Source organism: Hyperolius riggenbachi, chromosome 7 (assembly GCF_040937935.1).
Source record: "Hyperolius riggenbachi isolate aHypRig1 chromosome 7, aHypRig1.pri, whole genome shotgun sequence".
Taxonomy (NCBI): Eukaryota; Metazoa; Chordata; class Amphibia; order Anura; family Hyperoliidae; genus Hyperolius; species Hyperolius riggenbachi.
Genome location: NC_090652.1, coordinates 38660467 through 38685111, shown reverse-complemented (window position 1 = coordinate 38685111; position 24645 = coordinate 38660467). Strand labels below are relative to the sequence as shown.

Below are 24645 nucleotides of genomic sequence, written 5' to 3'. Positions count from 1 at the left end.
AAGTTTGCTGCTAAACTGCTGTTAGATCTTTGTTTTAGTTGTTTATGTGATGTACCGAAATATAATTACCGTATATACTCGCATATAGGCCAAATTTTTTAGCACAAAAAATGTGCTCAAAAGTCCCCCTTTCGGCCTATATGCGAGTCACCAACTTTGTATGACCATTTTCGTGTTGGACAGGAGCTCCTCCACTTGTATATGCAGGCTGCGCGGCCAGGAGAGGATGCCGATGCCCGCCACATCGGATGTTTTGCAAAGCGGGACAAGAGCTCATCCACTTTCAGCTACTTGTGTGTCCTGTTTTACCTGCACGGAAGTGGCCACAATGTCTTACGGATCGAGGCATCTGATTCTGGCAGTGACGTGTGACAGAGTCTGCACAATCGCCAGTGTTATGATCGGGGATTCCCTTCTTCCGTCCTGTACTTGCTGTGTCTCATACAGATGACGCTATCTGGTTGCGTCTTTAGACACGAGTACAGGACGGAAGAAGGGAATCCCCGATCATTACACTGGTGATTGTGCAGACTCTGTCACACGTCACTGCCAGAACCAGATGCCCCGATCTGGCCACTTCCGTGCAGGGAAAGCAGGACACACAAGTAGCTGAAAGTGGAGGAGCTCTTGTCCCGCTTTGCAAAACATCCGATCGTGCGGGCACCGGCATCCTCTCCTGACCGCACAGCCTGCATACAGCATCACCGCTGCAAGTAGAGGAGCTCTTGTCCCGCTTTGCAAAACATCCGATCCTGCAGGCACAGACATCCTCTCCTGACTGCACAGCCTGTATACAGCATCACCGATGGTTCCTGACACGTCACTGCCAGTACTGTACACCCCGCTCTCCATCATCCAGTATGTCAGATTTCTTCAAACAATACAGACGAATGTATAGCATGTATTATCCGTATTCCCACTGCACAGCTCACTCCTCCTTCAGTCCACAGCTGACAAACTCTCCCTGGCAGCCGCATTCCAGGTACTAAGATCTAAATGTTGCTATATGTGACATGAGGGGGGAGCAGGAGGTGTCCTACTGGGTGCACATTTGGCTATGGGGAGGGGGGGCTGCCTAACACCTGAGTGCATGTCTGGCTATGGGAGTGGGGCTGCCTAATACCTGAGTGCACGTCTGGCTATGGGGAGGGGGGCTGCCTAACACCTGAGTGTACATTTGGCTATGGGGAGGGGACTGCCTCATACTGGGGTCACATCTGGCTATTTCTATTTGGGGGGGAGGCTTATATGCGAGTCAAATGATTTTTTCCTGGTTTCTGAGATAAAAGTGGGTACCTCGGCTTATATGCGGGTCGGCTTATATGCGAGTATATTCGGTATAAGCACTTCATACGTCTCAAAGGCTTTTATTGACAATTACATGAGATTTATGCAAAGAGTCAGTATTTGCAGTGTTGGCCCTTCTTTTTCAGGACCTCTGCAATTCGACTGGGCATGCGCTCAATCAACTTCTGGGCCAAATCCTGACTGATAGCAACCCATTCTTTCATAATCACTTCTTTGAGTTTCTCAGAATTAGTTGGTTTTTGTTTTTTAAAAAAACGAGCAGCAAGCACTTTGCTTGCTGCGTGTCCTACCCGCTCGCGGCCGCCGATTCGCTGCTACCCTCCCCCCCCCCTCCCGCAGACCCCGTGCCCAGCCTGGTCAATCGCCACCAGGCTGCGCTTTGGGGTGGATCGGGAGTCCCTGTGACGTCACAACGTTGATGACGTCACTCCATTCGTCGCCATGGTGACGGGGGAAGCCATCAAGGAAATCCCATTCAGAACGGGATTTCCTTATGGGCGTGATCGCCGGCGGCGATCGGAAGGGTGGGAGGGAAAGAGCTGCAAGGGGAGAATATAAAACAAAAATCGGGCAAAAAAAACCCTCCCGTGGCCTTCAGAATGCCCAGCAGGTTAATGGAATTAAGATCTGGGGAGTTTCCAGGCCATGGACCCAAAATTTAAATGTTTTGGTCCCCCGAGCCACTTAGTTATCACTTTTGCCTTATGACACGATGCTCCATCGTGCTGAAAAATGCATTGTTCTTCACCAAACTGTTGTTGGATTGTTGGAAGAAGTTGCTGAAAGAAGAAGTGATGGTCGGCAAAGGGTCAGGGGGCATGCGAGCAGCATGTGGGGAGGTGGCGCTATGCATATGACCCTGTCAGCGTTCTTGGGGTTGCATTGCAATGAAAGGGGTGGAGCATCACACCTTAATGCCCACATTAAATGTAAAACCAGCTTTAAACTACCAAAAATGGCATTCCCTTGGCTAACCATTATAAACACTCAAGCACTTCCACCCCAGCAAACAAATTTCACAGATGTACGTATGGGAATATTATTAGTTAACATATACGTTTTTAGCTTACTGTATAATATTGAGTCATCTTACCCCAAGCATTTCATTGGAACCTGTTCAATCAACTGTTTTCGTTGTTGAAACCTTTATTTCTTGCTACTTACTGATATATGCTAATATATTATCTTTGATTCTCACTCAGTGCCTACCACCTAGAAAAGATAATTTATTTGGAATTGCAATAAAAAGTTTTTTGAAAGAAAAACATGAATAGCAAAGTGATAGTAAATAAATAGAATAGTCACATAAATAGCACATCCTTCATTCCTTCATTCTTTCATGATCTTCTTTTTTTGATTTAAGGAAGAACCATCTTTTAATCAACAGTATACAACATGTGCAGACCCAGGTAAGATATGTATTTATTTGGCGTGGTAAGTCTTATTACAAAGCATTGGACTGACAGGGGTTTTTAAATCAACGCTTTCAGAGAAGTGCCATGTGCATGAAAAAAGGGTCCAGCTGGATAACGAAATGGCGCCTGGAGGGAACAAAATCTGATAACGATAAACATCGTTGTCAAACTTGGTTAACGATAAATACCGTTGCAAAAACAGACAGGAAATAATAAATAAAAGATATTACCATTAAAGAGAATCTATACTCTAATATTCTTACAATAAAAAGCATACCATTCTATTCCTTATGTTCTCATGGGCCCCTCTGTGCTGTTTCTGCCACTCCCTGCTGCAATCCTGGCTTGTAATTAACAGTTTTAGGCAGTGTTTACAAACAAACTAATCAATTGGAAGAGATAGAGAAACAGAACAGGCACTGCAGAATTATAGCGTTGTTAGTATACAGCAATATAGCAGACGTACAGAGTCAGCAAGCAGGGTAGTTAGTTTTTTGTATCAGATCATGCATGCTCAAGCCCAAGAAGGATACAGGTAGCAGTTTCAATCAGACAAGAAAGGAGCAGGCTGGCACTTGCAGGTTCCAAACGTGTAAAACAGCTTTATTCCGTCCGGCTGATACATTAAAAAGTACATAAATATATGGCATGTATTCTGTTTCCTACCCTGACTCTGTTGGCTGTGGGGTGAGGTGGGGGGCAGCGATGCCGCCTAACGAACGTTTCGCTCACTTGAGCGTCCTCAGAGGCTAATGTATCAGCCGGACGGAATAAAGCTGTTTTACACGTTTGGAACCTGCAAGTGCCAGCCTGCTCCTTTCTTGTCTGATACAAACAAACTAACCAGCTTGTGATAGGCTCACATAAACAGAGTGTGTGAGTCATACAGAGTGTGCAGGGGGCCTGCAGAGGGTGTGTATCACTTCTATCCAATCACAAGCAGCCCTGCATATTCCACACATTCAAGCCTTAGCCCGACAAACACAACAGAGGAAAGGAGATAAGATTTATTACAGAGACAGTGCAATTAGGAAAGGCTGCAGTAAGCCAGAGCACATTGGAACAGGCATAGGAACTTATAGGATAGAACTAAGGCTGAAAAATTTGTTACAGAGTCTCTTTAAAAATTGTTGAGTAATTCAACAATACAGCTTAATCCAACCCTACTCTCACACAGAACCACCACTGCCTGGGTGGTGCCTAACCCTAGCCACTTCCCCTGGTGGTGCCTACCCCTAACCACTCCCTCTGCAGAAACACCCTTTTACACATAGAAATGATAATATCTTTGATAGTGTAAAATCTGTTAATGCAAACAAAATAATATGATAAAAACTATAACGTTGCAAGCTTCTAAAACGATAACATACTTCAAAAACTTTCATGTTCTAATGGTGTTAACGATACGTATTTTGGAGCCATTTTTCTGCTTGTTTCACCATATTAACAATAATTGCATTAGAGTCTATAGCGGGGCCCTTTTCGTCCACCCTCAGCCGACGCCCTTGTCCTGCTACCGAAGTGCCACATACAATGTACTTCCACCTGACTTCACACCAGAGGCTTCCTCAATCCTCAACAGGAAGCAAAGTGTTAAAATTTTAACCAGAAACTAAAAATAACCTCCTGCTATGGTGGTCTGCTGGCCACCCCCTTTAGGGGAGGTACCTACTTATGCACTCTGCTCATACAGATGGCAGGGATCATAGGAGTTGATTCACAAAGCTTTTCTGTTGAATTATCTCATGTTACTTATTAACTTGTGATTTATCTCTGCTTAATGGTTTATCTCATAAGTTATCTCTCCTTATTTGTTTATCTCATGCTTAGCTCTTCTAACAGTTAAGGTGAAAAATACGTAAGCTTTGTGAATCAACTCCATAGAGAGATGGAAGAATATTTCTGCCCCCGATTTAGCAAAATCTATGGATAAAGAATCAGATTTGTTTATTTTAGCCAAGCAGGACTGGGTCCTGCGTGGAATTGGGTTTGGCATCGTACATACATAGCTCAAGTAGAGGATAGAAATGATAGATAGATAGACACACACACAAGTTTGCACTTTACAAAGCAAAAGAACAACAAGAGCAACAATATACTTAATAGTTCCAAATTGAGACATGAAAAAGTCAGATCGATTAGTCTTGTGTGCAGCTTGACTGGTTGGCCAAAACACAACCCTGGCCACAGATTACTGGGAATGGGGGGCGATGGATATTGCCCGAAGCCTCCGGCCTGATGGGAGCAGACTAAAGTAGGGGTCGCCTGGGTGAGAGGGATCATTGGCAGTCCTCAGCACTCTGGAACGCAGTCTGGTGTTGTATAGGAGGATCAGTGGGGGGAGGGGACTACCAATGATCCTCCCTGCTGACCTGATGACCCTCTGTAGTTTGTGCCTGCCTGCCACTGGCAGTGGTGCCAGCATACCAGACCAAGAGGGAAGAGTAGAGGATTGGTTTAATAGTGACAAAGTAAAAACTTTTCAGAATATTCTCCTGGGCCATGCCAAACATCCTCATTTGGCGGAGGAAGAAAAGTCTCTGTTGGGCTTTCCGCTGGGCGGCAGTGATGTCAGGTTTCCAGCTCAGATCCCTGGAGATGGCAGCACCCAGGAGGTGGGCACAGGGTACTCTAGCCACTTCAAAGCCGTCAATGTAAATTGGAGGTGGGGTGGAAGTAGACTTCCTGAAAATCAACGACCAGCTTGATGGTTTTTGCAGTGTTGAGCACCAGCCTGTTCTCCTTACAGCAGTGGCAAATTCTCTCCACCTGCTGACAGTACTCTATGGGGGACATTTATCAAGAGTCAAAATACTGGTAGGTTTTTAGAAATCTGTGCAGAACTGTCTCAGACATCTTAAGAAATAACTAAATAGTGGTTTCTTTTTAAAACTGTTGTAAAATAGAAGGAGCTTGGAAGGTCTCTCAGACAGTGCAGTGTGTAAGGGAAATTGCTGTTGCTGAGGTAACCAATACACCTGTTGCATGGCACCAATGCCCAGCACTGGAAGGGTCAAGCACAGAACAGCTTCACAGGACACCTGGCAGCAGGAGGGAGGATCACTTCACAAATCATGTCTAGCCTTCACTGCTGCTGTAAAACTGCTCTTAAAGAGACTCTGTAACAACAAAAACCTCCCCTGGGGGGTACTCACCTCGGGTGGGGGAAGCCTCCGGATCCTAATGAGGCTTCCCACGCCGTCCTCTGTCCCACGGGGGTCTCGCCGCAGCCCTCCGAACAGCCGGCGACTGTGCCGACTGTCAGTTCAATATTTACCTTTGCTGGCTCCAGCGGGGGCACTGTGGCGACTTTCGGCACGGAAATAGACGGAAATACCCGATCTCCGTCGGGTCCGCTCTACTGCGCAGGCGCCGGAAACTTGCGCCTGCGCAGTAGAGCAGACCCGACGGCGATCGGGTATTTCCGCCTACTTCGGCGCCGAGAGGCATCAGAGCGCCTGCGCAGGAGCCAGGAAGGTAAATATTGCGTCACGGCTGTACGGAGGGCTACAGCGAGACCCCCGAGGGACGCAGGACGGTGTGGGAAGCCTCATTAGGATCCTGAGGCTTCCCCCACCCGAGGTGAGTACCCCCCAGGGGCCGTTTTGTCGTTACAGTTCCTCTTTAAGCACTTTTTTATCTGTGGAAGTTTAGGGATGGATTTGCACTTTTCTCAACAGTTGTCAACTCTAGAAATTCACTCTAAACTGCCGTTATTAAGTAGGATTTAAGAATCATCTCATCATGCAGAACTGTTCCTCCTGCTGGTTAGGACCATTTAAGAAGAAAAAAAAACTGTCGGTAATGCTTTGCTAAATCTGGCCCACTATACCTGGAGGTAGAATATCTTCGCCAAGTTACTCCATCACAAACACACTTAGACATTAAGAATATATGGGAGAATAAGTGAAGAGGGATTTAACTCAACTAGGGCTGCTTTAAAGTAGAAGGTATAGGGTTTCCATCCCTCCCTCCATATCAAGATAATTAAAGCTTATTCACACTTTTAGGGAAAGTGCACACCAAAAATCGGTAGCGTAATCGCAAACGCTCAGTTGAAGTGATTGTTCTAGGTGATTCAAGGCATGTGCCTAGAGATTTTTTAATCATGCCTAGCGATTTTTGGAGCGTTTTGGTGTAGCGTTTTTTATATTTTGTTATAGTAGAGTTGTAACTGAACAGCTTCTGTAACAAAAACGCCTGGAAAATTGCTCTGATCTAGAGATTTTCAGAATGATTTTACACTTTCCTATACTTAACATTGAGGCTGAATCGCCTCAGAAATCACAGAAATGCTGCAGCGTTTGTGTTTGCATTTGGGAGAAAATCACATCGCTCTGGTATGATCCATCCCATTCAAATACATTAGCCAAGCTCTTTTCAAAGTGCTGGCATTTTTAAAAGCCCTCATAAGTGCCCTTGGTGTGCACCAGCTCTCTCTATTAGTATAGAAAAAAAAGAGTTTTATGCATCTTGTCACTAGTTCTGCATCTGCCCAGCCTATTCTGCTTACATTAAAGTCTACATAGCTGGTTTCACTGAAGCAGTACAACGATGATGTGGCAGGCACACACAGTATCTATAGATAATCGGTGGCCATAGGTGGCTGTAGAATATCTGGATCCCCTACATTCGTAACCACTTACGAAGGTGACTTCATCTAAGACACATGTCAGTAGATATACAGTACGTTTTGTAGCTGAAGCAGTGCTGTGCAGGATTGGGCTTGCCCCTGTGCACATTTCTGGCACTATCTGATGCAGCACTAATTCGTGAACGGGAATATATGTTTCCTGAGCTAATGAGATTGATTTTTACTATTAGCCAGTTCGGCCTTTCTGGACGAGCTTTCTCGTCCAGAAAGGCACTGCTGCTTTCCCTGCGTGGTGCGCGCGATCGGGCGCGCGCCCGCCGCTAGCCCCCTGATCAGTGAATGGGAATATAATTCCCATTCACCGATCTAACTTCCCCGCAGAAATACCGACGCTTTCTTATCCAGAGAGCGTGGTATTTCTGCCCCCAGGAAACATCTCCCCTGCATTAAAGTTCCTGGATGCGAGATCGTTCGCATCCAGGACTTTTTTCACTGTGGCCATCTTGTGGCCAAATAGTAAACTGCACCAACATACATTTTAAAATAAACAATTATACTATTTTACATTTAAAATAGGCAGTTTCCCTCCCACACCAAAAATTACCCACATACATTTTTATTAAAAAAAATAAATAAAAAAAATACAATAAAAAAAAAACAACATAAATAGTTACCCAAGGGTCTAAACTTTTTAAATATGCATGTCAAGAGAGTATGTTATTATATTATTTAAAATTATAAGCTTATAAATAGTGATGGACGCAAATTGAAAAAATGCACCTTTATTTCTAAATGAAATATTGGCACCATAAATTGTGATAGGGACATTGTTTAAATGGTGTAATAACCGGGACAGATGGGCAAATAAAATACATGGGTTTTAATTACGGTAGCGTATATTAATTTCAAACTATAATGGCCAAAAACTGAGAAATAATGATTTTTTTTCATTTCTTTCTTAATATTCCTGTTAAAATGGATTTAGAAAAAAATAATTCTTAACAAAATGCACTACCCAAAGAAAGCCTAATTAGTGGCGGAAAAAAACAAGATATAGATCAATTCATTGTGATAAGTAGCAATAAAGTTATAGGGGAATGAATGGGAGGTGAACGTTGCTCGGATGCATGAGATTTTCGGCACTGCGGTGCTGAACCGGTAAATAATACTTTTGTTTTCTCAGTTCATAGTAAAAGATACACTCTAGCATTATTTCATAATCAAATATTTTCACCATAAATTGTGACAGGAACATAATCTAAGTTTTGTGATAAGCAGTAAGAATAGCCAAACAAAATTTGTGTTTTTTATCTACAGTAGCATTTTTTATTTTTAAGCTGGAATTGGTAAAACTGAGAAATAAATGTTTTTTCTATTTTTCCCATTGTTTTCCCATTAAAATTCATAGAAAACAAAATTTTTTGAGGGAAAAAATGACATACAATGAAAGCCTAGTTTGTCTTGAAAAAAACAATATATATTTCATTTCTGTGTCATAAGTAGGGATAAAGTTATTTCTGATTAAATAAGGACATAGCTAAACTGTCAAAACTGCTCTGGTCCACAAGTGGGAAACAAGGTCTGGATGCAAAGTGGTTAATGCAACTGGGTGAGACCATAAGTATCCAAAGGAGGAGTCTGCACACAGTCTTTTTGAAGCAAAAGTGCAAGTTTTATTACTCCATACACACATGCAATATTCATCTGACCAACGGGCCGACAATCATTGAGAGGCCTATAGTGGTCCCATTTGTCAAGGCATAGGCAGAAAAAACATACATCATGTATGCTTCACTGAGACTGTGTGCGGACCCCTCCTTTGGATACTTGCTGTTGCTGCCAAGGAGTCCTGCACCAGCATCCACTTCTCCTCATTGATTGATTACAGATAAACGATGCCCTTCTTTTTTCCTAACACTTAAACCCTAATGCCTAAGCCTCATTCATAACTTAGAATCCTTCCTGACAACCCACCCTAACTTCTCTAATTGTTCACTCTTTCTTTCCTGATCCTATGGGGAATAGGATCAGGAAAGAAAGAGTGAGCAATTAGGGAAGTTAGGGTGGGTTGTCAGGAAGGATTCTAAGTTATGAATGACCTTCCTTTTTTCATACCTCTAACTGATGCTCACCTTCCATTGTATTTGTTCCCAGCCCTTTTATTTAACCACAGGTATCAATTCTCAGTTACAGGGAATATATTTTGATGTTGCCAATTGGCATCTTAGTGTCAGCAATCAATTATTGACCTGTAATGGACAACAAGTGCTTGATTGTACTGTAGCCAAGATACATCTACACACCTAATTAAGTGCCTGTGGCTAGTGATTTATAGTCACTATTTAACATGATTGTGGCATTGGACCCAGTTCAACAACTAACATTTTTTGCACTTGCTGTAGTGGAACTCTGCCTTTGTGTTGGAAAGTGATCTCTAATTATGACAGTTGGACGATTAGAGTGAGTGCCATTTCAGTTCAAGCTTAAGGCTTAAAGTAAAATTACTCCTTATGAATGCACAACTTACCCTGCAAGTAGACCCGATTGTATGACTGCTGTCTTAAGATGCCATAATGACCAATTTCACCCACATCCAAAAACAGCAACAAGAAGGAATGGGCTGAGGTAGAGGTAAAAGAGGCTTCCATCTCGGGATGCAGTGTGGAGGAGAGGTTATGCGGGAAGTGTGGACATATAACTCACCAGGCCATCATTAGAGATGGCCCAAACGGTTCACGCGTGGACAGTTCCCGGTGAATTTACACTGTTCGCGTTCTCCACAAACTGCAAACATATGGTGTGTTTGACACCGCCCCTATCCATCATCATGGAGCCAAACTTTGATCCCTTACCTCACAGTCAGCAGACACATGGCAGACAATTAGCTAGCATCCCCTCCTGGACTCCCCACCCACCTATCAAAAAGCAGTTGCCGTGACCATATTGGATTCATTCTCTGCTGGCTGCTGACTGTTAGTGAGAGTAGGGACAGACATGCTGCAGATAGGTAGGGAAAGCATTAGCTAGGCCTGTGTTCTTGTACCTCACTTGCTGTGAAAGCACCACAAAGATCCCATTTGAGGGCTAGCACCTCTGTCTTCTGTGTTTTTTGTGTGTGTGACACTCCACAGCCCACTGACACCCAGAGCTGTGTGCACACTGCCACTGTTGTACGTTGCACACACAGTACCACTCCAGTACATTATTACTTCACTGTATTCTGATAGTACTATCGCATTTCTCTGTGTGTGGCACTCCACAGCCCACTGACACCCAGAGCTGTGCATATTGTGATTTTTGTCCTTTAGGGATTAAAAACCGAATTTGCGTCAACTCTGTAATTTTTGGTGAGACTTTTTGCATGGATTCCCCTCTGGCATGCCCCTGTCCAGGTGTAAGACCCCTTGAAACAATGTTTCCTTCACTTTTGTGACCAGAAACAGTCTTTGTAGGTTTTAAAATTCTCCTGCCTATTGAAGTCTATGGCGGTTCGCATGTTTGTAAAACATTTGCGGAAGTTCGCATTCGATGTTCGAGAACAGAAAATTCTATCTCTAGCCATCATCTCCACAATGCATTACTATAGCCAAAGCCAGCAGGAAATAAATAAGTATGGAGGACCAGAGAAAGCAAACATGCTGCCTTGGACCAAGACCGCAATCAGCATTTTCTGGGCCCCATACTGGGCAAACCTATTGCCCCCCCTACTGTGTTGTTGTATCTTATTGCTTATTACCTGTATTGTGTTGTCGGTCACCCGTTATCACTATCTGTAATCTTATGTATTGTACAACACTACCTACAGTGGCATAGCTAAGGAGCTATGGGCCCCCTTGCAAGTTTTACATGGGGCCCCCCAAGCACTATATACAGTAAATAACAATTGATACGGTACACCAAAACCTGCCAAGGATTTCTACAGTGTCAGAGGTGCAGGAAGGGGATGGGGAACAATTTGTTAGTGATCACTACTATTCAAAGCATCTATAGAAGTGATTATTACCAGCAGAGGACCAACAGAGAGCTACTACTGTGATTGAAGGAGGGCCCTTCGGGCCCCTCTGAGCCAAGGGCCCCAATGGGGTCTCAACCTCGGCACTCCCTATTGCTATACCACTGGCTGCCTAATATATTGGCACTATATATATCCAATTAATAATAATAACCCAATTTTGCCTGATCACAAATATTTTGCATACTACATTTTTCCTTGTGTCTATAGCCATCATGAAAATGATCATAAAAATCCTGAAACACAATTACATCGCAAAATCTCACTGTGTTTTTTATTGCATTTGGCAATTTGCAGAGTAAAACAACCCTGAGGCCCCATTCACTTCTAAAAACGCCGGTGGTAGTTTTGCGGGAGTGATTTTCCCGCGATTAACGCGGAAAAATCACTGGACACGTGGTGGTTTTGGAGCGATCACGATTAGCAGTGCTATGCATGCTAATCGCAATCGCTAAACGCTAATCGCGAATCGCCGGCAAACCGCTGCATGTAACACGTTTGCGGTTAACGCTAACCGCAAACGCGGCAGTGAGAACACTGCCATGTGTTACATGCTGTAGCGGTTTTTACAAAACGGCTAGCGGTTTGCCTTGAGCGGGAATCGTGCGATTCCCACTCAAGTGAGAACGGGCCCTTAGGTCTGTTTTATTCTGAGAACAAATGCTAAGTTTTGTGATCCATTTGCATTTTCTAGAAGAATGCAAGAGGCAAGGAAACAAACAGTAGAAGAACATGCATGGGAATATTTGATGTTGGCGCGATCCAATTGTGATCCCATTTTGCCTGAACTCAAATGCCCTGCATGCTGCATTTCTTCTGTGTTTCCCCTTGTGACGCTAGCCGCAATCACAATCACAGCAAAATCGCATTGTAAAATCCCATGGCATTTGCAATTGTGTTTGCATTTTGTGATTTGCAGTGTAACACAGCCCTTTTTTACAAGGTAAAAAATTGAATCTTGTAAACTGACTAAAAATGTTTTATGTAGCAGTGGCCAATGTTCCACAAACTTTGTAACAAAATGGAGTTAACCTTTCATGTGTCTGACTTGTTCTGCCATTTCACAGTTCCAATCAGGCCTGGTGCACACCAGAGGAGTTTTTCTGAGCGTTTTGAGTTTTTAAATTTGCTGCTAATGTTATCCTATGTGTCTGTGCACACTGGAGCTATGAGGTTTTGTAAAAAACCCCATAGCATTACATTGGGAAGAGCTTTTAGAGGTTTCAAAAGCTCTTCCCAATGTAATGCTATGGTTTTTTTTTACAAAACCTCATTGCTCCAGTGTGCACAGACACATAGGATAACATTAGCAGCAGATTTAAAAACTCAAAACGCTCAGAAAAACTCCTCTGGTGTGCACCAGGCTTAGGCCTAGTGCACACCAGAGCGGTTCGGCTGCGGTTTGCGATCCGCTTGCGGGTGCGGGTGCGGATACGCTTGAGTAATGTATTTCAAATGGGCTGGTGCACACCAGAGCGGGAGGCGTTTTTCAGAAACGCATACTCCCGGGCTGCTGCAGATTTTGGATTGCCGATGCATTTCTGCCTCAATGTTAAGTATAGGAAAAACGCAAACCGCTCTTAAAAACGGCACTTCAGAGCGGTTTGCCGGGCGTTTTTTACAGTTACAGTAGCTGTTCACTCAGTAACAGCTTTACTGTAACAATATATGAAATCTACTACACCAAAAACGCTTCCCAAAACCGCAAAATGCTAGCTGAAACGCTACAGAAAAAAAAAAAAGCGTTTCAAAATCTGCTAGCATTTTGCGGATCTGCTAGCGGTTTTTGGTGTGCACCAGGCCTTTAAGGGACCAGAGACTCTGGACATGAAAAAAGAAAAAAAGATTTCATACATACCTGGGGCTTCTTCCAGCCCCATAAGCCTGGATTGCTCCCACGCCGCCATCCTCCACTTCCTGGATCCGCCGGTACCGGGTCCCGTCACTTCCGGCGGACGTGGCCAATTGTCCGCATGATCAGGGGATCCCCCCATATCCTTACGTGTGCGGCTGCGCAGTATGCAGCCGCACGCGTAAGGGTATGCTGGGAGTCCCTGTGATGCGGACAATTGGCTGCGTGATGCCGCAGACTAGCCGAAACTACGGGACCCGGAACCGGCAGATACAGGAAGCGGAGAACGGCGGCGTGGGAGCGATCCGTGCATATGGGGCTGGAGTAAGCCCCAGGTATGTATAAAATCTTTTTTCTGGCATCTCTGGTTCCCTTTAAACATATTTTAGATACATTACTTATGCTATTAATATCCTTTGAACACAAGAGCCTCGGTTCACTAACCGGTGCAAACTCAGTTAGCACGTCTTAAGGCTTTGGACATGCAAACTAGGGTGCAAAGTAGTTTGCACATCTAAAGCTATTACTGTTCGACGCGAAACATCACACCGATGCGCACCAAATGTCACACTGTTTGCGTGCTAAGCGTACTTTTGCACGTGAACGGTGCAACATTATCGGCGCACCACCAGACTGTCCTAGGGCCCCATACAGCAGTACCTCATGTACTGCCCTGAAGGCAGCCCTGCCCTGGCATTGCAGGTAGGTCAGTTAATCATCAGCTGTGCTCCTACCCCATGAGGTGTCACTGTTGTGCAGACAAAATCACATAAGTGGCTAAGCAAGGCTAGCTTAGCTGCTATCCAGCATGTTCTAGTCGTGCCATAGTGCTAGCAGAGATGTCTGTGTGTAGATGCTGGATCCTGGAACCCATCCAACCAAGTGTACTGGAGCAACCAGAAAAAGGGGTTCTCGCTGCACCAGAGGATTTGGAAGTAGAAATATCTTTATTGTTCAATCCAGCATTACAGCAACAGATAAACTCTTGTTAAGATGGGAGGCCTTTTGGATATGGAAATTGGGGACACGTACCCTGCTAGGTCTAAATTCCAAGATGGATTTGAACACCTTCTATGATAGGTGATCTATATGGTTGGTGTCAGTTCATCTCTCTGGATCTGCTCCTGATCTATCTCTTTATTTATTTATTTATTTACTTTCTTATTCATATCGAGACAGAAGTGAACTAATATGATAATTTAACGATGTGGCATCATGTGATCTAACACAATTTGATATATATACTGTTGTTTCTAAAATAGTGGATGCAAACTACGTGTAGTGCTGTTTTGTTTTGCTTTTCATGTGTGGTTAGCACATGAAAAGATTTCATAATATGTATTGGCTTGTACCATTTTAACATACTGTATGTGTGTATGTCCCTTTAACCTCCTTAGCGGTAACCCCGCGCTAGACACGGGGTAAGCCGCCGCGGAGGATTCCTCAGGCCCTGCTGGGCCGTTTTGCATACATTTTTTTCAAACACGCAGCTAGCACTTTGCTAGCTGTGTGTTTGTTGTGATCGCCGCCGCCGAAGCACCGCTACCCGCCGCGATACAGGGCCCCCCGCATACCCCTTGCGCAGCCTGGCCAATCGGCGCCAGGCTGCGCTATGGTGGGGATCGGGATTCGGGATTCCCTGTGACGTCGGCAACGTCGATGACGTCACTCCGTTCGTCGCCATGGCGATGGGGGAAGCCCTCTGAACGGGATTTCCTTATGGGCAAGCGGCGCCGGCGCCGATCTGATGGTACGTGGGGACGCTGCAGGGAGGGGGGAAGCACATGCTAAAAGTACATGCTAAAAAAAAAAGGTGAGAAAAACCCTCCCCGCGGCCGCGCAGCCGCACAATTCATACCGCCAGGAAGGTTAAGTTAATTGGTAACACCTATGGGTGTGTTTTTTCACCTATATAAGCCTTGTAATACATGTATTTGTAAGCTATGATTAAGGAGCCGCCTGCTCCGATACACGTGAGCTTTTATCTGTTGCTGTAATGCTGGATTGAACAATAAAGACATTTCTACTTCCAAATCATCTGATGCAGATGGATCCCCTTTTTCTGGTTGTCGCGGACTTTGGTGCTTGGTTTCCCTGCTCCCATTTGTTTGGCGAGTGCATGTGTAGCAGGCCCCCTCCATTTTCTGCCTCAAGTGTACTGAAACAAGCAGAGGACACTGCTGTTGAACACCACCAGATTTGATTAGGTGGGAGATTGAACGGGAAGTGCCTTCTGTGTCTGTTGATAAGGAATGGGGGGAGTGAGTGGGCAGTGCAGTCTGCAGTGAGCAGTGGATGGGTAGAAGAATGAGGGCACTGGAGGCAGTTACCTCTGATTCTCTCCCTATCTATGATGGCTTGAGGAGGACACACATCTTGGTCTCTCAGCTCCCTGGTTCTGGGGGACTTTGTCTTTGATCTGGCAACAAGCTAAATAACATGTAAGTGACCAGTCAATGAGTGCATGTATAGAATGTATTTCATGGTATGTCTGGTCAGAAATTTCCAAAATTTCCAATCAGAAATTGGTCTTCCATTTTGAATCGGAAATCACCATTCGGTAAGTGGATTTCAATGGAAATTCGATTTACCGCAACTTGGTCATTTTAGGCAAATCACAGCCCTCACAAGCATTCCAATCAATTACAGAATGCAGAATTTTTAAAATGGAAATCAGATTGCTGCTGTAATTTTAGGCCAATCAAAAGACTTGGCTACTACCGAGAATTATCCAGTCTTCTGATTGGCTTAAAATGTCTGAGTTTTTCCGATTTTTGTGGAGAAATCACTGCATTCTCTGATTGATCCATTACTACTGAGTATTTCTGATTTTACAAATTTTCGAGGCAAATCAGAAATGGAAAATCGGAAATACTCTGTAGCATTGGATCAGTTAGAGAATGCAGTAATGTACCACAAAAATCGGAAAACCTCGGAAATGTTAGGCCAATCAGAAGACTTGATAATTCTCGGTAGTAGCCTAGTCTTTTGATTGGCCTACAATTACCACTGCAATCCTATTTTTGCTTTAAAATTCTGAATTTTCTGATTGGTTGAATGCTTCCGAGGGCTGTGATTGGCCTAAAATTGCTGAATTGCGGTAAATTGGATTTTCGTGGAATTTGGAAATTGCATCATCCTCAGTATACCATGGTAATGGAAATTGGCATTTAAAGAGGAACTCCAGTGAAAATAATGTAGTAAAAAAGTGCTTCATTTTTTACCATAATTATGTATAAATTATTTAGTCAGTGTTTGCCCATTGTAAAATCTTTCCTCTCCCCGATTTACATTCTGACATTTATTACATGGTGACATTGTTACTGTGGGCAGGTTATGTAGCTGTTAGCTGTTTTGGCAGTTGGAGACAGCTGTAAACAGCTATTTCCTGTCTGTGAACATTGTTACATTGTGGCAGTTTGCCCTGAGTACCGCGGTCCGAGAGCTTCTTGTGGGAGGGGTTTCAGCACAAAATCAGTCACTCAGCGCCCCCTGATGGTCTGTTTGTGAAAAGCATTATATTTCTCATGTAAAAGGGGGTATCAGCTACTGATTGGGATAAAGTTCAATTCTAGGTTGGAGTTTCTCTTTAAATAGCAGCAGTATGTCACTACAAGGTGCTGCTGGGACCAGTTTTATCTATTCTAGCATTGCATATTGTGCATAAACAAAGTGCAGGATTAGGTCTGGGGTACTTGAATGCAGGGAGAGAAGCTCTGCATGGCAAAGGATGATTATATATAAGATGAATCAAAGGGTACATAGAGAATGGCTAAAAACAGAGACAACTGATTGATATCATGCTTGCCAAGTAGAGTTATATAGAGTATGAAAACAGACCTACATTCTCAACTGTAAGCCTGATTTATGACATGTATGGTTTAATATTCTTTTTTTATGTTGTTTCACTGACACAGAAGAACCCCTGATGAAAACCCCGATCCCCCTGATTGAAAATGTAGGAAAATTGGTGGTTAACCCTAAGGCAATACAGTTTCTTAATACAATAAATAAACCTATAGTACCTGTCGCAATGGTTGGCATGTATCGATCAGGAAAAAGCTATCTGATGAACAGGTTGGCTGATGCTCAAACAGGTGAGTGGTTAACAGAACTGAAATGGGTAATTTAGCATTGATCAATTTTCACATAATTTTTTGCAACTATTGTAACATACTACTTCGTGGGCTACCAACTAAAGGACTGGTACTGCTCCAATCTGTGCTGGACTTGGCTGCTTGACTCATTCAACTTTCTTTTTGCTCTTTCTCTTTTGCTGCTCCTCTCTGTCAAGCTCTTTCTTGGCTGCAATTTAAAAAGAGGATCAGTTTCTTAACTCAACTCTTAAAGCGGATCCGAGATGAAAAACTAACTATAACAAATAACTTGTCTATATATCTTATCTAAAGTTTATATAGTTTACACAGCAAATCTAGCTGCATACAGCTTCAACAGTTTAACATAATTTATTCCTGTGATACAATGAGAGCGGCCATGTTCTGTTTGTCATCATTACACAGGAAATCTGCAACTGCATCTACACCCCTCAGCCTGTGAAGAAATTCACTTCCCCCTCCCTTCTTCCTTTGAAATCTCTGGCTAGTAACCTCCTCCTTCCCAGACTAAGCTCCCATAAGCCCTTGCTACATGGGTCTGAGTGCCTTGGCGTTTTGGAAAAGCTGTGGGTGTGGCTTGTTTAGTTTATAGGGAATTAGAGTATTAAAAAAAAGTATTTGGCTTGAGGAATGCCCTATAAACAATAGGAAAGGAACACAATTATGCAATGAGTAACAGTTAATCTCGGATCCACTTTAACTCTAACTTGCAAAGCTTTCCACAATCTCTCTCCTATCTACATCTCTACACTAGTTTCCAGAAAACATCCCAATCGCAATCTGCACATGACCTTCTTTTGCCCTACTCCAGAATTACCTCCTCACATTCACGTATACAAGATTTTGCTTGTGCTTCACTCCTCCTCTGGAATGCCCTTCCACAACACATCTGTCACTCTCCAGCCTTTGATATCTTTAAACGCTCCCTCAAAACTTGCTTTTTCTCAAAAGCTTACGCTGTACCTTAGGCAATCCCCTCTTTTACTTAAGGCCAAGTTGCACTCCTACTAGATAGATAAAAAATGCTGCCTCTAGGTATGTTTATTATATACTATCCCTACTCTTGTCCCCCCATTGCTTTAGATTGTAAGCTCGCAAGGGCAGAGCTCTCTCACCCTTTTTGTCTTGTAATTTGTTATACATTTTATTCATCGTGTTACGTTTGTCACTGAAATTTACCAGCTCTGTATTTTTTTGCCAATTCTCTATTTTGTACTAATTCTGTATTTTGTATATCAGTGTATACCATTGTCTGTATTATTATGTGCCCCATAATTGTCTCTTACTTTGTACAGCACCACCGAATATGTTGGCACTTTATAAACCAATAACAATAATAATAATTATGATTATGAACTTAGTGATTTTGAAGATAATCTTGATTTCACATGAAATTTGCTTAATTTTTGCAAGTTACACAAAAATGATATTCAAGGGAATCCACTAATGTGTCGGCATGAGAAAAAAATTGCACTAATTGAAAAATGCTTTGAAGTCTATGGGCATGAAAAAAGGTCTATTTTCACAAAAGTATGAGTTATTGAGTGCTTAGGCATCATTATTACTATTACATGCAAAATAAAGTTTGTAATAGTTTGAATTTTTTCACTATGGTTTTGTATTGTAATTTTAAATTTTACTTCAAATTTACTACTATGTGAAATCTGACCTCATAACAGGATGACATTAGTCACTTGAGACACAGAACCTTTAACCTGTTACACCTCAATGCCTTTGGACATACAGTATCTTTGCTATTTAAGGTGTTCATTTTTTGCAAATATGAATGTCCCCCCCCCACCTTTTTTAGACAATATCTAAAACGTCATTAAAGCTGCATCTCTGAATGCTCGAAATATAAATTAAAGTGGATCCGAGGTGAACTTTTACACATTGCATAATTGTGTTCCTTTCCTATTGTTTATAGGGCGTTCCTCAAGCCAAATACTTTTTTTGTTTTTGTTTTAATACTCTTATTCCCTATAAACTAAAAAGCCATGCCCACAGGTTTTCAGAGAGCCTTGGCAGTAGCAAGGGCTCATGGGAGCTCAGTCTGGGCAGGAGGAGGGGGAGGTGTTACTAGCCATTGATTTCAGAGGCAGAGGGGAGGAGGGGGATTATGTTTTTTTTCACAGGCTTAGTGATCAAGATACAGATAAGCCTGCCTCTGTGTAATGTTTACAAACAACATGGCTGCTGTCATTGTATCACAGGAATAAATAATCATATTCTATTAAAACTGTTTGCAGCTAGATTTGCTGTGTAAACCATCTAAACTTTAGATAAGATATATAGACAAGTTACTTGTTATAGTTAGTTTTTCATCTCGGATCCGCCTTAAGTAATACTGTCTCCTGAGTTTCTCTATTGTAAAGAGTTTTCTCTAATGTAAACCCAATAACATTCCTGCCTTCAGTGGACGAGTCAAACATTGCTTGAAAGTCAGAAATGTCAGTAGCTGAGAAGGGTGTGTGTTTCCTATTAAACGTGCTGACAGCTGCCCCCTGGGTGTTAAGAGATAACTTGCTCATGCTTAGATGACCTTGCCCCTGATAGCTTCTTTGAGACTGCTGATAGTTAGATTTTTCTCCAGGAAGCTGCAAAACCTCTATGCAGGGTGATGCTGAGCTTCAGGAACGGTTGCACCCCTTCATGCCCTTGTCTAGAGGTTGAGCTGTCAATGAGACAAACAGCCCTGGATTCTCAGAGCTGCCCGAAGCTGAATGTTTACTTGACTAGATCCACCAAGAAATACAAGCAAATACTGGCCCTTGTTCAATTCACCGTTTCTCCTAGGTGATGTTTTCATACCCCATCAATAAAATGCCTTCTAAATGACCAGGAAGCAAGAAAATACTCAATAAAAATAATGACATAACTTGTTTGCCTACTTTTCAGAGCGCTGAAAAAGTTATTTTAAACAGAAGATGAAAAATTATCTCCTAGGAGAAAAAGCGAAATGGATACAGGCCATTGGCCAATATGCAGTTCACTTTTTCTCTTGTGTTGTTGTTTTTCACACCTTGGTCCGTATGCAATTCACATTTTTTCCTGACTTATATCCTAGGACATAATTGTTCATCCTTTGTTTAAAATATCTTTTCAGTGCTCTGCAATGAAAAAGTACTAAAAAGCAGTGATGCTCATCCGAGCTAGGATATCCGAGTTACTCGGATATCCTAGCTCTTTTTTCACTATTCGAGCTCGAATACCGAGCTAGAATAATATTAGCTATCCGGGCTGTGCTATCCGAGCGCACTCGGATAGCAAGCAGCTATCCGGAGATAGCCTAGCTATCCGAGCTCGGATATCGTCACCAGCTCGGATAGCGTCACGTCAGACGTCACCTCGAGTCCTCACAAGCGAATCAGAGGGCTCCCAGCCCTCTGACTGCAGCCAATTACAGAGGGGGAGCCTGGCCAAGCCCCCCTCTATAAATAGCGGACGCCATCTTGCCTCACTCGTCCTGCTTGCGACTTACTGACTGACTGTACTGAGAGAACTGCTCCAGTGCTTTTTGTCTGTGCAAGTGCATTTATTGCTCAAAACACCAAGCGTTTTTACACTCCAACACTTGATATTCACCTGTATTGCTTTGTATTGTAGATAGATTGTATTTTAGGCAGTTTAGTTTGTGTGATTAGGGACTAGGGAGGGAGACAGTCTGTCACTGGTGCTGCTGCAGCTGCAGCAGTCAGCAGCTAGGCCCTGTGCCTAGGCAAGGCAGCCTGCCCTGCTCTGTGCTCTAGTCTCTAGTTACCTTACCTGTGCTCTCACCTGTCCTATTCTACTGTACTACTTGTGTGTTAGATAGATTATTGTACTATTTTGTAGTTAGCAAGGCCCAGCTTTACTGCTATAACTGGCTGTCCTGTATCTGCTCTCTGTAATCTAGTCACACCTGTTCTATTGTTTAGCTAGATTCTTCTATTGTTTAGTTAGTACTGTAGTGTACTCTAGTCTGTGTATAGGGACCGTCCGTCACCGCGTTACCTAGGGTCTTTGTGTGCGCAGTGCACGTCTGCGCTGTCCGCACCCCCTCGTTAGTGCTACACCCGTCCTATTGTTTATATTACTTGTATTGTGTATTCGCTGAATTGTACTGTAGTCTGTGTATAGGGACACCATCAGTCAGCGTCAGCTAGGGTCTTTGTGTGCGCACTGCGCACTCTCTCGTTAGCGCTACACCGGTCTCTGCTGTAGAGTACACCTGTCCATCACCTCACACAACCACCACCAGTCCCACCCCATTAAAGTACCCCACTTGCCCCACCCACCTTTACATACATAACTTTTTTTTTTCATTTGTATAATCTTAAAAATATACGATGTCTGGCACTGGCAGCCGCGGTTTGGGCAGGGGCAGCAAGGGCAGCAAGGGCATCGGCAAGAGAGGAGGTGGTGGACGTGGCAGCCGCGCCACCACCACCATGCGCAGTTCTGCATCTGCTCCAGTGGCTATTCCACCATTAGCCACTGGCCGTGGATGCCTTGGCTGCCCAACAGCTGGGAGTCACGCTGCAGAGACACAGCAGCAGCAGCGTGTGGCGCAGATGTTCCTCCCACCGCCAGGTCGTAGCCGTCCTATTTAGGAGAAGGACGCAGACTCTGTGGTGGAACTGATGGTGGATGAGCAGGCCACCATTAGCTCTGGAACCGAGTCCTCCACCCCCGCCAGAACTCCTGTTCGCAAGAGCAGCAGCAGCCGCCCAGCACTGCCTGGGGAGGAGGAGGAGTGCAGTTCTCCAGCCCCAGCGGGCAACACCAGCACCCTGTCACTCAGCACCTTCTTATCCCCAAGCACAGCGGGGCTATGGAGTGCTGTTGTGGCAGAATTGGCAATGGAGGAGGAAGAAATGCTGATGGGCACTTTGGGGGATGATGCTTTGGACAGTCAGACAGTGGTGACTGTCCCTCAGCCCATGCATGCAGAAGGGGAGTTTGTGGGGTCATCCCAGCAGGACATGTTTGCGGAGGGGGAGGATGATGATGACAGGGTGAAGGACAGAGACTGGGTGGCAGATCCTTGGGATGTCATCAGCTCTGAGGAGGAGGAGGAGGAGGATGCGTCTGCGGGCCTTGCTAGAAGGATCAGCATCGCAGGCATAGGCAGGATCAGAAGTGGGCGTGGTATGCAGGCCACACAGGGTGCTGATCCGGAGGCGGAGAGTTCTGCCAGTGCCACCAGCCGCACCAAGAACCCCCCCTCCCCCCAACCACCACAGGGAGACCAGCGGCAGCAGCACCTTCCAGCCGAAGGGGCAACTTCACCTCTCCAATTTGGAGTTTTTTCACCCTGCCATATGTGGAGTACAAGTATGCCACCTGCAACCAGTGCCGCCAGCAGCTCAGCAGAGGGAAGGAACCCTCTGCGTACGGCACCACCTCTCTGGTGAACCATCTGGCAGGGAAACACTTCCATGAGCATGATGAGTTCATGAAGTTGAAAGAAGCTGGCAGTGGCAGACCCGCCACCACTGCAAAGCCGTCGGCAGCAGCCGCCTGCCCTCCTCCACCTCCTCCAGCAGCACCAGCAGGAGTGCGTCAGCAACGCACTGCTCCTCCTCCCTCTGCAACTCCTGCCGCCGACACTGAGGCCTGTTCTGGCAGCCAGTCCTCAGTGGCCTCCTCTGCTACCTCCAGTGATTCCCGTGCCAGCAAAAGGCGTCGCCAGACCCTGCTCAGCGACACCTTCCAGGGGGTGGTCAGGGTTCTGCCTCCAAGCAGCCTTCGCGTGCGTCAGCTGAACGGCTTGCTGGCACGGGCCATGTGCTCCCAACTCCTGCCTTATTCCCTTGTGCAGGAGGGGAGCGACATGCGTGCACTCCTGATGTGTGCAGCCCCCGATTGGCCAATCCCCAGCCGACATTATTTTGCATGCACGGCCATCCCTGCACTTCCGCGCTCTGTGATGGCCACTGTCGGGAGAGGGCTGGATCACGCGGTGGGTCAAGGGGTCCACGTCACCATGGACTCGTGGAGTAGCCGGTTTGGGACAGGCCGCTATCTGTCCATCACCGCGCATTGGGTCAGCTTGGTGGAAGTGGGTGAGGAGGGGGGAGCAGCATCTGTCAGTGCAGCAGCAGCAACAATGCAGTGGGTGGCGCCACCATGCAGGGTCACCGGAATTGCAGCAGGTTCCTCTGATCCGCTTACATCCTCCGGCACACCAGCCCAAACCCCCCGCCTCAGCAGCAGCGTGAAGCCCCGCCACTGCCAAGCGCTGCTGGAATTGGTCAGCCTGGGGAAGACCAAACTGACGGCGAAGCATGTCCTGGCCAAACTCTGAGAGCAGGAGAGGAATTGCCTGACCCCCAGAGGCCTCAGAGTCAGAGAGGTGGTGTCCGACAATGGGTCAAACCTGGTTGCTGCAATCAGCAGGGGAGACCTGACCCACATCCCCTGCCTGGCGCATGTCCTGAACCTGGTAGTCCAAAAGTTCCTGCGGACCTACCAGGGGAAGGACCAACTCCTTGAGGCGGCAAGGAAGGTTGTGCGTCATTTCCGGCACTCGCCTGCAGCCGTAGCGAGCCTGGAAGAGGTGCAGAAGGAGCTGCACCTGCCACAGCACCGGCTCATGATCGATGTTCCAACTCGCTGGAACTCCACCCTGGCAATGTTGGAGCGTCTGGTTGAACAGAGGCAGGCTCTCAGCCAGTACGTTGCACGAGCAACAGTTGCCTCCATCACTGCAACTGGGCGTGCCGCCACCAACCTCTTGTCCATCATCTCCACGGAGGACTGGGGGCACATGCAGCAGGTGTGCTCAGTGCTGGCACCCTTCCTGCAGGCCACCAACATGGTAAGCAGGGACCATGCAATGGTGTGCGAGTGGGTCCCCTTGGTGTGTGTGCTGGACAGGGCCCTGTATGCACTGCTGGAAGAGGGAGCGGCAGCCTTGGACCAGCAGGAGCTGCAGGCAGCTTCACAGGCCACCTCTGAGGAGGAGGGCTTGAAGTTGGTGGAGGTCCCTGATCTTGCTGCTGATGAGGGGGAGCAGCAGAGCGCAGCTGGACTGGTGCGGGGGTGGAGAGAGGATCAGGTGGAGGAGGCAGAGAAAGAGGAGGACAGCACTGTCGGCTCTGGGGCTGCCGATGATGTGCCAGCAGACATGGATAGACTCTTCCCAATGGCAGCACACATGCTGAGGTGCCTGCGCAAGGACCCAAGGGTCATCCAGATGAAGAAGAGGGAGGACATCTGGATCTGCATGATGCTGGACCCACGTCTGAAGGGGAAGCTCAGCCAGTTCCTGCCTGCAGAAGGAGACCGTGCGCAACAAATGAGGGATTTGCAGCTGTCCCTTGTTGATCGCTGTCTCTGACCAACGAGCACTACATGAGTGTAGA

At 45.4% G+C, this 24645-nt stretch overlaps 1 protein-coding gene across 1 annotated transcript in view; it reads left to right on the top strand.

The window, feature by feature from the left end:
• Positions 1-17109: 17109 nt before the first annotated feature.
• The window catches only part of LOC137525978 (guanylate-binding protein 4-like), a 65676-nt gene continuing 58140 nt past the window's right edge, over positions 17110-24645 (top strand). The window contains exon 1 of the mRNA XM_068247189.1: positions 17110-17278. Within this exon, the coding sequence (XP_068103290.1) occupies positions 17110-17278 (169 nt within the window). The remainder of the gene's footprint in view (positions 17279-24645) is intronic.